Source organism: Natator depressus, chromosome 10, assembly GCF_965152275.1.
Source record: "Natator depressus isolate rNatDep1 chromosome 10, rNatDep2.hap1, whole genome shotgun sequence".
Taxonomy (NCBI): Eukaryota; Metazoa; Chordata; order Testudines; family Cheloniidae; genus Natator; species Natator depressus.
Genome location: NC_134243.1, coordinates 58814831 through 58830076, shown reverse-complemented (window position 1 = coordinate 58830076; position 15246 = coordinate 58814831). Strand labels below are relative to the sequence as shown.

Genomic DNA, 15246 nt, shown 5'->3' with positions numbered 1-15246 from the left:
ACCAATTTTTTAAAAAGAAAGGCTGAAGGCCTGCTGAGGGGTTGCCAAATTACAACAGAAAAAAATTCTGAAGCAGTGTTTTCAGATGACTTTTTGAACATGGGCAAGGAGCAGCCATGGAAGATGCTCAGTAGGAACGAGTTACAGATGCTAGGAACCACTGCATCAGTAGCACAAACTCCTGCCAACCCGAAGCAGGTGCTGCTGGAGGACAGGCTTCCTGAGGATGTAGCACTTGGTGGTGCTCTCAAATGTACTTAGGCAATTGCTGGCTTTAAATTTTAAAAAAATACATATTCACTGTTATAAGCAACCAGTGTAATGTAACTGGGTTGGGCAGCAGTAGTGCTCCTACTTTTTGCATTAGCAGAGAAGTTTTAAGAACCTCGTAGTGGCAACTGCACATGCTGCTGGTACAAAGTCACTGGAGTATGGATGCAGCCCATATATATTTCTCATCTGAAAATGAACATTTTGTTCCATGTCTGAACCACCTACCTGACCATTAAAAAGATGTGTTCCAAAAATAACGACAAAGTTTATAACTACTTTCAAGCTTTCCCTTAAGTGAAGATATGAACCCTAGCCAGCAACCAGACCTCTCTTTTTGGAAATGAGGCATCTTGACAATGAGCAGAAATATCACCCAAGCACACCTCCAGGGGGAAAATTGGGCTTGAAGGGTCTATCAGGCAAGATAATTGTGAAACACCACACCGATACTCTATTCCACAGTAAGAAAAGATAACATATCATGTGTAAATGAAGACAGGCTAAAACCTGGAGGGATGCCACATTTCAAGTCCTCAGAGAGGGCACACAGTGTCACCAATTTATTCCTATTTCGGATACAATCCAAACAACTAGAGGGCCATTCCAAACATACCAACAACATCCCTTAGTTATAAGGCCCAGATTTTTCAAGGTATTTAGGCATTGTTGCACTCAGCGCTGCAATGCCTACCTGATTTAGGAGCCTAAGTCTCATTTTCAAAAGGGATCTAGGCACATAGGAGTCTAAATTCCAAAGTGCATAACCCCTTCTGAAATTGAGATTTAGGCTCCTCAATCAGTTAGCCATTGCAATGCTGACCGCAGCAACGTTTAAGTAGCTTTAAAAATCTGGTCCTAATGCAACAGCTCCAGTCACTTACATGAAGCCTTGAGGGGAAGTTCAGTAAGGCCAAAGTGGCCACCTAACCCTTTTCTGAAGCCACTGAAACATCATTTTACTGCAACGAGCATAGTTTTAACTCTGTACGGATACCTGAACCCAGATGAGAGACATCTATCGCAGTGCAAATTAATCTGAAAAGCATTAAAGTAGTATTTTAAACTAAATAAGCAAGATACTCAGAGTGATACAGGTGTAAGAAGTCTGTACAAAACCACAGTTTAACTATGTAGACTGCACACTAGCCATGTACTGTAATATCCAATTGAAAGAGCAGTGATCAAACGGAATACAACCCATTTTTGCTTAAAGAATAACAGAGTGGAGCACATCAAGCTTTAATTTTCTACAGCTATGGTATGTAACAAATGGCATAAGTTTAATAAGTACAATAGAACTAGTTCAGGTGTATATTAGATTTTTATAGTCAAATGTTTTCAAAATTATTTTTATTTAATTTCTGAGTTATAGTTTCAGACCCCCATTATCTTATTCTCTTTCCTAGACTGTGCTTTTCTTTCCCAGTTCTTTGTTCTTGCTGGTTCTTCCCAGAATTTTTTTTTTCAATCAAGGAATTTTGGCTCAAACCAATACAGGAGAAACAAAGCACTTACTTCTGTGCTTACCTGAGGAAAGAAAATAGTCTCTGTATAACTCTGAAAGCAAAGTATTTAGTACATACACTGAAAAACTGAAGATGATTTTAAAGGTAACTATCCTCCTGGTATCATCATTACCATTAAAGACAATGCACATCATAAAGAAGGGGTTAGTCAACCAATTTTTTCCCCTAGTTTACTTCACACATTACCACTAGAAACAAGCTTACAGTGGTCTGGCATGAACAGTCACTGTTCACCACAAAGGGGAAAACCCGCAACTGAGCTATTTCATACCTATACTATGTAAACAATTTTTATCCAGAAAAAGTCTCTGCAGTCGATAGGAATGTACTAAACAAAACTTTAGTATTCGGGATAGTAAAAACTTTGTGTAATTTTAACAATCTGCCAAAAATTTTGTTTGTGTACATCGAGTTTATTCTTGCAATACTAAATTCAAGAATTAGCCAATTTAATTAATTAAATAGCTCCAGCTTCAGAAAGTCGGCAAAGAAATTTGTGCTTCATAGTAAGAGACAGGCACAAATATCAATTCTAGGCATTCTCAAACCTACTCAAAGCAGGGGCCATATGTTAGATCTACTCATGGACACACTCCCTCCCATCTGAAACTGCACAGACCACCTCCCCATCCTGTTTCACTTGTATAACATCCCTATGGCAATTACAGCAAATAATGACATGGAAAAATATCTGACAGCTTTGAATTAATTTTTAGCTGTCTTAATGATTTAGCAGGTAGAAAGTGGAGCTCTTGTTGGTAGTCAATGAAAGCTCACTGATAATATGATGGCTGGCAACTAGCTTCCTATTTGCTTGTTGGTAAATTCAAAGTTCTCCTATTAACCAATAAAGGTCTATAAAGGTTGGAGCCTAGAACCTGAAAAACGGCTTCTGTCCCTACATTCTTCTACAAAGAAGATCTGTTGAGGGGCTATAGCAAGAAGTTCCAACACTCAAAAGTATGGAGGCTGGTGGCAGGGTATTTCTGGAAAACTCCACAATTCACTTCTCTTGTAAGTCTGGAACAGCTCCTTTCTGCTGACCTTCAGGGTAGAATTTTATTGGTAGGAATGGCAGGATTGCTGCATTTTTATTTATTCCTGTGATTTATGCTGAATGTGGTCAACTAAAATTTGTTACTGTTGTGAGACTTTTTGCACCAGGCACCCTGAGATATTCTGATGGGTGCCTTTTTGTAAGGTCAATGTATGTATTTGTATCCATCTATCTATTTTGCAGCTGTATCAGCTTTTTAGAACTATTTTAAATAAACTAATTAACACTAGAGATGGACTGAACAAAAAACCCAGATTTGGATCCTGATCTGAATTTTGCAGCTCTACCTCAATTCCAAATACTTCTGTTTGGCAAAATGTGCAGAATTAGGGTAAGAAGAGAAAGCACACACATTAGTCACGGAAGCTGCAATCCCCTCTCTCAAGACTACAAAAATATGTCAGTGCTTTCCATGTAAATCTGCTCAGACCAATTTAAAATTAAACAGTACGATCTCCAGTAGTAGTATATTTTTACTAAATTATATAACAGCTGGAAATAAAACTGGGAGTATTTTTAAAAACATATATCAAGATTTGGAATCAAACTTCCCACTAGCACACAGACAGGTGCAATGCCAATGAAATCAATTGAACTGCACCAATTTACAGGGAATTTGGCCTTTAGGGCTCAGGGGAGGTTAGATTATCAGCCTGAGATGACAGTCCAGACAATTCTTTGCTTATTAAAAATGAATTAGAAATGTATTCTATATTACAATGTTGCACCGTCTGACTTGCTGCAACAAAGAGAAAAAGAAAACACCTGTGGTGGCAAGTGGAATGTTTATGAAAAAAATAAATCATATATGTTTATGCTGTGAGGTCAACAATCTAATGCTCTCCTATATATTTTAAATGAAGTTAACAGTAGTGGCTCTTTTTCAAATAATAAGAGATTTGGCAATGTTTTTTCAATACATTTTCTTAGCTCCCAGTGTTTCCAAATAAATGTGGAAAAGGCTGGCTCTGATTTTGCTCCTAGCAGCTTTGCAATGTTTCACTTCTGCGAAGTTATTTCTGCCACGTTCAGAAAGTCAGGGTCTTTTATAAAACCTCAACTCGCTCTCAAAAGTTACATAAAGGTCAGTGTTCATTTTATTCAGATTATTTTCTAATCTCGTAAAAAAATGCCCCCAGAGCTAGAGAGACTCCCCTGTCCTGGTGGATGCTCCCCATTTTGAAAAGTTGCTTCTCCCTACTCCGCTCTCCCCGCCCCCACCATCTATGCAGCTAAGTTTGTCCATTCCCCAAGGACAGAGTCGCAGTCTGCACCTGTTGATGGGAGGGATGTTGAGGATGCAGAGTTTGCCAAGAGCAGCTCCTTGCCATTGTAAGGGGCAGAGCAAGTGCTTTCTTAACCAGCTAAATGAGGGAAGATATTTTAGATGAGCAGGTATCCAGAGGAGGAAGTCTCCTTGAGGAAGAAGGTATTGCCTCCTCCCCCTTCACATGACAGATGTGGGGCTAGCCAGCTCTCCTGGTCAAGGGGCAGGCTACCCCCATTCACTGATCAAGGATGGAACACCCATTTTCACACCCAACTAAGGTAAAAGGGTAACAGGCAGATGGTGCCTACCCAATCTGGAGAGAACAAGCAGTCACACCCAGATAACTCCAGCCAGAGAGGACTGATCAGGCTGACCCACATTGCAGCCAGCACGCACTGACCTAAAAAGTACACAGTCCACAATTCATTATGTATACAGTAACAGCAGTACGTTCTGGACTGGAAAGTCTCCCTACACAGCCTAAGACAGTAGAGCCACAAAGCCAAGGAAAACTGAGTTAGCTACAATAACACTTGGCAATTTTACAGTACCTCTTATTTGAGGATCTCAAAAGTACTTTACAAAGGTGGGTAAACATCTCCATTTTATATATAGGGAAACTGAGGCACAAGCATTGGCATGACGTGTTTAAGGTCACACAAGCAAGAGACTACAGGAACAGTGAGAGTTAGGAGCATAACCAAAGGTTTGGTCTACACTTAAAAATTAGGTTGATGCAGCTACATTTGCTGAGGTCTGAAAAAACCCACACCCCTGACCAAACAGCGGTGCCAACCTAGCTCACTGTGTAAATGTAGTTACTCTGACAGAAGAATGCTTCCATTGACATAGCTGATTTTGTATGGGAAGGTGATCCTACACCAGTGGAAAAACCCATTCCAGTGGTATAGACTGCATGTACTCTACAGGGTTATGCCAGCACAACTATGCTGGCATAGCCTCTGTTGTGTAGACACAGCCCAAGAAACCTATTTCCCAGTCCCCTACTCTAGTCATTAGACCATCTCTTTCCCTTAATTCTTTATTTGTCCCATAGTGCTGAGGTATTACAAGGGCCTTGGGCTACATTGCATTGCACAAAGCTCAATCAGGCAGAAACAATACATAAATACGCACAATATTACAAGTCATGGAAGATTTCAGATACTGTCTATACAGACACTGTCACCATTTCAAAGTATTCTGTTTGTTACATCTGTCCCCCAGATGCAGAGGATCTGCACTTTCGCTGGGATTGCTGGAGGACCATAAGGGAATGAGGTATCCAAATATCATTGAAATTTAATGTGTTGCTCCTGACTCCATAGAGTCCTTTGAAATTCCCAGTCCGCACCTTTATCAATAGTCTGGTTAGGAAGCAAAACTCAAACAGATAAGTCTTCTTACTCATTAGCCAAGTATACATGCTGTAACCCCTTGTATTTACAGGGCATCTGTGAAGCTGTACTGCTTCAATGCTGTTGACGACCCCTGTCATTAGCAGCACGTCAATATTTTAACAGCAAGATTAATACAACCTAGCTACTGAGCCAAATTCATCCCTGATATAACTCCACTGACTTACACCAGGGATAAACTTGGCCTACTGTGTTGGTAGATTTAACGTGGTGGTAGATTTAACAATAAAATATACACAAAGACTCCATGACTACAAAATTCCAATAAATGTGAGCGACCGACACCCCTCAGCACTGAAATACCAAGTTTGGTGGATGGGGGAAATTAAGAGTCTCTCGTTGATAAAGTTTATTTCTATACTCATTTTTTCCCCTTTGGATTAAAACAATTTAGTTTTGTGATTTTTATATAATAAAAACAATGTTTCCCAAATCATGGCAGATGCTCCTTGTGGAGGCATGAAAGAGTAGCTGGGTGTTGAAGGGCCTGCAGACAAACTCCTAAACTGTCCTCCAAAGTTTCAGCATTTCTCCCCCTCCCCCCACAATAGTTTTTAGCCTCCATGATTGCAGAATAAATCTGTCAAACATGTTTGAGCCTGAGTTTGCAGAGAGTCTGAAATAATAACTTTGAGGTGTGAACTGCCCCTTCATTTCAATAGTGATTCTTTAAATGTCAACACTTAACTATTTCACTGCTCATCAAAGCATGCAAAAAAGGAGAGATTCAAATTATGAAGGCCCACGCCAGTGTTTTCCAAAGCACGGGCATGAAGAGTTATCTGCAATTTATGAGCAGATGACATATTAATTAAGAGAGGTGTGACTGCAGGGGATGCATGACTTGTTTCATTCTCCAGAAGAGGGGCTGTGCTTTCAAGAGATTAGGAACAACTGATATAAAATCCAGCCTAGTTTCTTAGCACAAAACCAAGAGTCTAAAATGAACAAGGGCCAATTCAACTCCCACTGACTTCAACGGGACTTAAACTGGACCCTGCCACACATAGGAGTTTGCCACTGAGCAGCCCAGCTCATGCAGTTTTGGCATAGCGCACCATACTACTAGCTAAAAGACAGATCTGAGGACAAAATTATGATCAGAAGCCCACACCCAGTCTGCTTAGACAGACTGCGAATGCTTTGTGTTCTAAACTCCACACTGCCTAGTCCTCAGTGCGATTTTCATGTCTGACATGGGGAAAAAAGCCTTCACCTCTCATGCAGAATTAACAAATTAAAATCATAGCAGATGCCTTAAGGACAAAAATAAACTACTGGGATCTAGGCTAGGTAAGCAAACCCAGGGCCTGACTATGTGTGTGGATGTAAATAGAAGACAATTTACAGCAACAGTAAACAAGTCTTTAATTTAATAATTTTCGCCAAGCAGTCAAAATAAGGATAAAGAAAACAAAACAATTTCCACTAGCTATAGGATGTGAACTGGACCTTGTGAATAGGGTAGTAAGAGAGGGTTGAAATTGCCTAAAACCACTGGGGCTACTGTTTACTGCACATAGTGCAGAATGTCAGCAAATACTTTTCTTTGTTTGCAATCCAAATTTCTTAATCTCTGTCCACATCATTTTTATGCATGTACAGTACTGGCTGATTTTTTCCACCAACAGGATATTCTCTAGCAACCTAATGGAATTCTGAGTAGACTCAAAACCCACAGCAGTATGTTTGTGTACACAGGCTCCATATATAAATAAAACACTTATTTGATAATACTATATTCTCACTCAAAAAAATTAATTGAAATTCCATTAGTCTATATGCACAGACAGCTAAACAGGGTAAGGTTTTCCCTCCTAAGGCTTTAGTATCTGGACAAAAAGCTATTAATATAAAAGCTTTAATGAATCTACAATGATATGCAAATAAGCATACTGAGGCCCAATGTCCAGGGAAGACTAAGGCAATTTACAAACCCTGATATTAATCAGAGAGTCTAGGCTCTGTAAAGACAGGTTCTTTCTAGTCTAGACTTCTAATCCGTCATTGGGAAAAGAAGTCTAATATTATTTCTGTCCTTTTCATCAGCACTGTAAGAACATATCCAACTGTCAGAGCAAGTTATATGTGCGATACAAAATAAAAATGGACAACACTTCTTTGGGCCCATTCAAGCGGGTCAGCTGAAAAAAATGATTCTGTGGACAGACAATACAGAATCCTTAATCTTTTAATCAACCAAGTGTTAATAAGCCATAACTATCAAACATACCTGTACACAGACATGATTGTAATGCTAATGCTTCCTGGTCATTTTAAAAACATCTGAGAAATTTCCCATTTATCCCCTCCAGTGGACTCTTAAAGTGTGAATAAAAATATTAACTTAAAATGCTGCTAAATACTTTTGAAAGTCTTCAATATGCACCGTGCCGTCAACCTTAAACACTCAAATTTAATCCAGTGTTTAATTTTAAAGAGATACTAGATGTTTGCAATTATAGAAGAGTTACTTCTTTTGTCAAACTACATTTTAATTTAATAAACAGAATAAATTAACTATGAGCAAAGATAATGAATAACTCATTGTCCTGCTAGAGGCCTACATCACATACTATATTTATATTTGTCTGTACAGTGGAAGGACAGGCACAGACTTGTTTGTGCTCAGCAAGTCCAGTATTTCAGTAGTTGCTATATCCTGCTATACTATTTTGATTGAAAATATGTTTTGCATACTAGAAAACACATCTTTTAAACTAAAAATGTCCATCCCCTATACTCGCAAATGGGGGGGGGGGGGCGGCGAATAAAACAGTAGAGACAACGCTAAAAGTTACTCATTTAAATGTGTTAAATCCTTCAGAATTTAAAAAACACTGACCTCCTAAAACACAAAACCTAGGAGAAAATACTCTTCTCAACAAGTGATAAGTTAAAGCTACTCATAAAGATGGAATCTTGTCATTTTAGTATTATGCTCAAGAATAGCTTGTACAATACATTAACTGCCAGTACACTCCATCTACTGTAAACAGTACTAATTCTTGGGTTGGGAGCAGGGAAGAAGTGAGTTTCCAATGCATGATATAAGTACTGTATGTATATTACTTTTCTTTTGCAAAGCTACCTTAATTTCTGGTTAATAAGAATAACTGAATCTGCACTAATATAGTATATAGGACACTAGTAAATAGTAAAAACAAAAAAAAATAATAATCAGACATTCAGGTGAAGACTGCTTGCTAGCAGTACAGTACTAAGAGAATACACAGGATTTCTCATGTTAGCTCTCCACAGACAGAAAAACAAAATGTAAAGTAAGGTTTGAAAATGAAGTGCAATTTTATTATAAATAAGTTGTTTCACATATTGTATGTTTACAGTACAATATGCAAGCACTGATACTATCTGGAAGTGCTGCAGAAGTTTTAGACCTGTCAAGAAAGCTGTCAGGACAGTCAAGAAGTAAAGGTCATGTGTATGTGAAGGATGGCTAAACAACTATCTATTAATTCTACAAGCCATATTGGAAGAGGAGACAATCACAATGTACTGGCAAAACCTCTGATGGTTTCAGATACTTTGGTGATGCCTAAGCTAGTACATTTGGTGAAGCTAATAAAGTTCTTTTGTACTGAAAGTGAAGAAAAGTTATTTACTCAAACACTTTACATATTTGAACCAAGCTATCTTTGACTGTAATGTTATAATACCCAAGTCTTCTTTTTAAAAAGCAAGTTCTTATTAAAGGAGAGATTTTACTTAGTAGCCATTTTGTCTTCAACTTGGACATGATACCTAATCTGAATGCAATGTAAACATGCTGTCTGAGAAGCTGATTTCCAAATACCATGTTGATGAGAAGAGAAGGGAGAAAACATAAATATGTACCACAAAAACCTATTATAAATCAGAATAATCTGAAGGTAACACAATCGGAACATCCAGGAAATTCATCAGTTAATATTGTCTCCTTAAGTCACCTTATTGCACACAAAAACTAAACAAAAGGCTGTGTGTGGATTAAGGACAGAGAACGTGATTTACTGTTTAATTTTAATTTCCTAGGTTTTTTTAAATATCAGTTTAACTACATAACAACCTCCCTAATAATATTTTTAGCATTTTTGGACTCCCTTTTAAAATACATATTAATTCAACATACCATAAAAGCTAACTATAGTATGAAGCACTATAAACACTGGATCAGTACATTGGCTATTAGGCATCCATAATATGGATACTGCAAAAGGCAAAAATTATTGTAACTTATAGAATTCCCAATTTTCAAAATGTACCCAAAGGGCTCAATCCACATATTGCAGGTGCGAGGCCTTTGCAATACTTCACTCTCAAAACAAAGCAATTTTTTTATTTGGAGGACAAACGTAACTCAGTTAACTTTTTTTAACTAGTTTTTAAAAACTAATATTAAATTCAGCAGAACATGGGTTTACTGTGAGGTGATTTTGTTTAAAATTTGTACCAAAAATTGGATTCTTGGAAATGCCACCATGCCAAGTTTTAGCCCAAATCACATTTTAATTGCAAATCCATGGAAATAGAGGTTTATAATAGGAACACTGATACAATCTTTATTATAACATTTGCACTCCTTGATGCATTAATACTTTGTATTATTGGGGGATGAGATGAATTCATATATCAAAAAGACTATTAATAAGCAGAAAACAATATTCAATTAGTAAGATACCTTAAATAGGTGAGGCTACATCCATTATATTGACACAAACCTACTATAATTACCATTATCTCTGGATACAATGAATGTAAACATAGCCAACCAAACGCTTGAGTACATTTGACTGTATATAATTCCTGGGGGGGGGGAATGCTGGTATCCTCTAAATAAAAGAGATACACATTTATGTGCGTGATATAATATATATTATACACACAGGTGTGTGTATATAATATATATTTCCAAAAGGTGCGTTCTTCCCAGGAAATGCAGAACCACCACCTCTCCTGGATGGTTTTTAATCTTGAATAAACAATGGAAAAACATTTAGGGAAGGTAACTAATCCTACAGCTGAGCAGGTTTTGCGTTGCCTATTAATATTCTTATGGACAATGGTCCGTCTGGCTGAAATTCACAATACGCTTCTTCCTGTGTGTGTGTGGGGGGGGGTCTCTCTCTCTCTCTCTCTCTGCAAAGCCAAGTAAACACATTTTCCATTCCCCATCCCCCACCCCTCAGATACACACCACCATCATGCAGTGCAAGTTATCTCCCAACCTCCTTTCTTTTAAATGCACCAAGTGTTTCGATCCCGATAGATTTTAAGCAACTTGTTTTTCTGCAGCTCAAAAAAAACCAACCAAACAAACAAACAAAAAACCAAACACGTTTAGCGTTTATTTTCGGGGGACGGGAGGGTGGTTTCAGATGTGCACATTAAGGAATAATTTACCCCCAAAACAAAGTCAAGGGCCCTATCAGCGCGCGCCAGGCTCCGGCAATGCACACGCGGAGCCTGCACGAGCAAATCTCCGGCTCAGCGCTCAGCCAGCGTGCCATGGAGGCGGCGGCTGCTGCTGCTGCTCTTACCAGATGGAGTTCTTGATTTTGTGTTGCAGCGCGTTGGCTTCCGTCCCTTGCAGCCCGGGCACCAGGGCTGGCAGAGCCCCCCCTGGCGCGGGGGTGCCGGGGAGCTGCTGCGGCGGCGGCTGCTGCTGCTGCTGGGGATCAGGTTGCTGTTCTTCTGCCATCATCGCCGGCGGAGGGGTGCGGGAGAGGGAGCGGGCGCGAGCGGCGCTGGAGACACTAGGCCTTCACCCCAGCACTCGAGTGAGTCGCCTTTCCCGGCTGCCTGGGGGACATCACGGAGGAGAAGCCGCGTCGGGTCCAGCCGCTGCTACGCCGGAGGGTGGGGAGCCTTCCCAAAGGGAAGGCGCATCGCGGCGCTGCCCCGCGCTCTGGGGTCGCTGCGGGCTCGCCGCCGCCCCCCGCCAGCACCTGGCCCCGCTGCAGCCCCGAAGCAGCCCGCACAGCGCTGCCTGCCGCTTGCCCTGCTGCGGCGCTGCCAGGCGAAGGCAGCCCGTGCGCGCAGGCTCACTGCCGCCCTGTGCAGACAGCAACAACACGGCTCAGACACAGGGGGGGCGAGGGAAGGAATAACCAGGGCAGGGACCCAGCCGGCGGTAGCCGGGCGGGGAAGGGGGCAAAGTTGACTCCCGCAGCAGCGTGCCTCCGGCTTCAGGCAGCACGGCGGACTCAGGGGGGAAAGGAGCGCCCTGCCCTTGATTCCGGCTGGCTGTGTCAGTGGGGGTCCAGGCTGTTTGTGCAGGATTATGCAGTGTTGCCAAGTGGCCATGCGAAGGAGAAGGCTGGGCAGGGCACTCCCTGCACTAGGCACCCAGCAACAGATCCAGATGCAGTGGTATGGAGGCGGCCCCCGAGATACAGGGCAGCCCTTCACCTGCTACCCAAGAGTCGCACAAGGCATCACACCAGGGGAAGGGAGCTGGGGTAGCCCACTCAGAATAGCACTGGTAAAATGTGCCCCTACACTGCACATCCTTGATTAGCCAAATGCATAGATTACATTTTTTGAGACTGGGCTGTTGGTTTTGTTAGTCATACGTACAGGGCCATAGGTCTGCATGGCATTTTACAGATAAACACATCACAAGAAGGGTCCCTTGGAATGCCACATAGGTGCAGGGGTCTGCAAACATGGATCAGATTGCTGAGTTAGGGCCCAGGGCCCAATCTGTAACTATATACAGTATTACCTAGCATTCTGTTTACTCACATGAACAGCCCCATTTCATTAAAAGCTACTCACTGTAGTAGGCAAAACACCTGTTGGTTAGAATTCACAAACCCAATATTTAAGAATAACTGAGGTTGTATTGTGCCTGTATACATAGATATGTACTTTAAATTTACACTCTGCCATAACAATTATCTAAACATGTCTTCCCTGATATTCTGTTATCAGCATTCTACTGCATATACAGAGATTCTCCAAAGTCAGGCAATGTGGGTTAATGTTTGTGAAACAACATCCCCACTGTATTTTCCACTGAATGCATCTGATGAAGTGAGCGGTAGCTCACGAAAGCTTATGCTCAAATAAATTTGTTAGTCTCTAAGGTGCCACAAGTACTCCTTTTCTTTTTGCGAATACAGACTAACACGGCTGCTACTCTGAAACCTGTCATTTACAAATACTGTTGTTTATTGTTTTACAGTGCTCTGTGTTTCCTAGAAACCCCACAATACAGATAAAACAATGAATGATAGGCTTCATTCTCTCTTGCCCTACAACCATTTATGCACTCCAGTGGCATAAAGGTACCATAAAGGCAGTGATCTCCCTTCCATGCTTGGGTCTTACCCCTAGTGTAGGGGCCTCCCTTTCTGGCTTAGAGCCAATGAAATAGCTTTGTGGTGGCCACCGTAAAGCTCTCAGTATAGGGGAATTCTGGATGAAAACTAGAGCAGTGCTGCACTCTGCTTACTCTTGGCCTCCTATGGTTTCTGTGGAGCTATGAGCAGTGCAAACTTAGAGCAGCCTGGAGGCTGATCTAACATACAACAGCAGCTGGACTTGCTTCTAGCAGGATGGAAAATACAGGAGGCACCAAGGGGGCTTTTATGTACCTTTCACTCTCTCAGCATTCCTGTATTTATTGCCTCTCAGATGGAGTGGAGAATCAAGCCATATGATCCCCAGCCCAAAGATCTGGATCAACTGGATCAACACATGTAGTATCTTAGACCTATGCAGAGTCCTTTGAAAGCAGTGGGGTTCACCCAAGTCTACCTGCATGCAGCACCATTGGATTCCATGAGATTTTATGCAGACATGGAGTCCAGCCATACAGATCTGATTCAGGGTCAGAATCTAATTTCAGACAGGATGCAACAAAGTGACTGCAGAAAAACTGTCAAGGGAGGTTAAGGAAGGAAGGGGATAACAGTAACACTACTATGTAGTTATTCAGCACAGGCTTCCCTATCTCATAGGGGAGTTGCAGAGATAAATATATTAAAGATTGTGAGGTGCTAAGATACTACACTGATAGGTGCCAGAGAAGTACATTAGATAGATCAGTACAACCTCAGTTATGCATAAATATTATCAGTGTGTGTGTATTCTAACTAATAAGTTTTGTGCCTACTACTGTGAGTAGTTTTTAAGGTAATGGGCTGTTCATGTTAGTAAACACAATGCTAGGTAATAAGCATTTAGACTGGAGAATACCTTGCAGGAAGACAATGAAACTGTGAGTTGGGCAGGAGGGAGCAGTCACTATCAAAAGGGACAGAAGTTCAAGAACCTATGTTCAACAGTACAGAATAATGGTGAACTCAACAATGAACTTATAAGCAGAACAGGAAAGGCATGGACTAAAGGGCGAGAAGTGAGTAGAGTGATCTGCAATAGAAGAATGCCGATCAAACTGAAAAGTAAGGTCTACAAGATGGTTATCAGGCCTGCACTTTTGTATGGCTCTGAATGCTGGGCACTGAGACAGGCACAGACCTTGAATCCCATGGAAATTAAAATGTGAAGATGGATTCATGAGAGTTACAAAGATGGACCATGTTTGGAAGTATGAAGGTGGAACCAATTATAGAAAAGATGAAGGGACCCAGGCTTATGTGGTATGGGCACGTGAAAAGAAGTCTGTAAGAATATATAGGAAACAGGGTGTTAAACTTAAAAGTGGAGGGTAAGAGAAAGGTTGGAAGATTCAAAACTGGATTGATGTTATACCAAAGGATTTGATTAGCTGTGGAGTTTCCAAGGAACTGCTTCAAGACAGCCTGGAATGGAGAAGAAGGACTTGAAGAGCCATAAACATAAACAAACTAGGGAAATACAACCTAGATGGAACAACTGTGAGGTGGGGCATAACTGGTTGAAAAACCGTTCCCAGAGAGTAGCTATCAGCAGTTCACAGTCAAGCTGGAAGGGCATATCAAGTGGGGTCCTGCAGGGATCAGTACTGGGTCTGGTTTTGTTCAATATCTTCATCAATGATTTAGATAATGGCATACAGAGTACACTTATAAAGTTTCCAGTCTAGACCAATCTGGGAGGGGTTGCAAGTGCTTTGGAGGATAGGATTAAATGATCTGGACAAACTGGAGAAATGGTCTGAAGTAAATAGGATGAATTCAAAGTACTCCACTTAGGAAGGAACAATCAGCTGCACACATACAAAATGGGAAATGACTGCCTAGGAAGGAGTACTGCATAAAGGCATCTGGGGGTGATAGTGGACCACAAGCTAAATATGAGTCAACAGTGTAACACTGTTGCAAAAAATAATAATAATAATAATTAAAAAAAAAAAGCAAACATCGTTCTGGCATGTATTAACATGAGTGTTGTAAGCAAGACACAAGAAGTAATTCTTCCACTCTACCCCGTGCTGGAATAGGCCTCAACTGGAGTACGGTGTCCAGTTCTGGGTGCCACATTTCATGAAAGATGTGGACAAATTTGAGAAAGAGCAACAAAAATGATTAAAGGTCTATTAACATGACCTTTGAGGGAAGATTTAAAAAAATGGGGTTTGTTAATCGGGAGAAGAGAAGGCTGAGAGGGGACATGATAACAGTTTTCAAGTACATAAAAGGTTGTTACAAGGAGGAGGGAGAAAAATTGTTGTTCTTAACCTCTGAGGATAGGACAAGAAGCAATGGACTTAAATTGCAGCAAAGCAATTTAGATTGGGCATTAGGAGAAACTTCC

General features: G+C 40.9%; 1 protein-coding gene across 1 annotated transcript in view; it reads right to left on the bottom strand.

The window, feature by feature from the left end:
- Positions 1–11562, bottom strand: part of RFX7 (regulatory factor X7) — a 116017-nt gene extending 104455 nt beyond the window's left edge. Inside the window, exon 1 of the mRNA XM_074966299.1 lies at positions 11082–11562. Within this exon, the coding sequence (XP_074822400.1) occupies positions 11082–11245 (164 nt within the window). The 5' untranslated portion in view covers positions 11246–11562. The remainder of the gene's footprint in view (positions 1–11081) is intronic.
- Positions 11563–15246: the final 3684 nt, after the last annotated feature.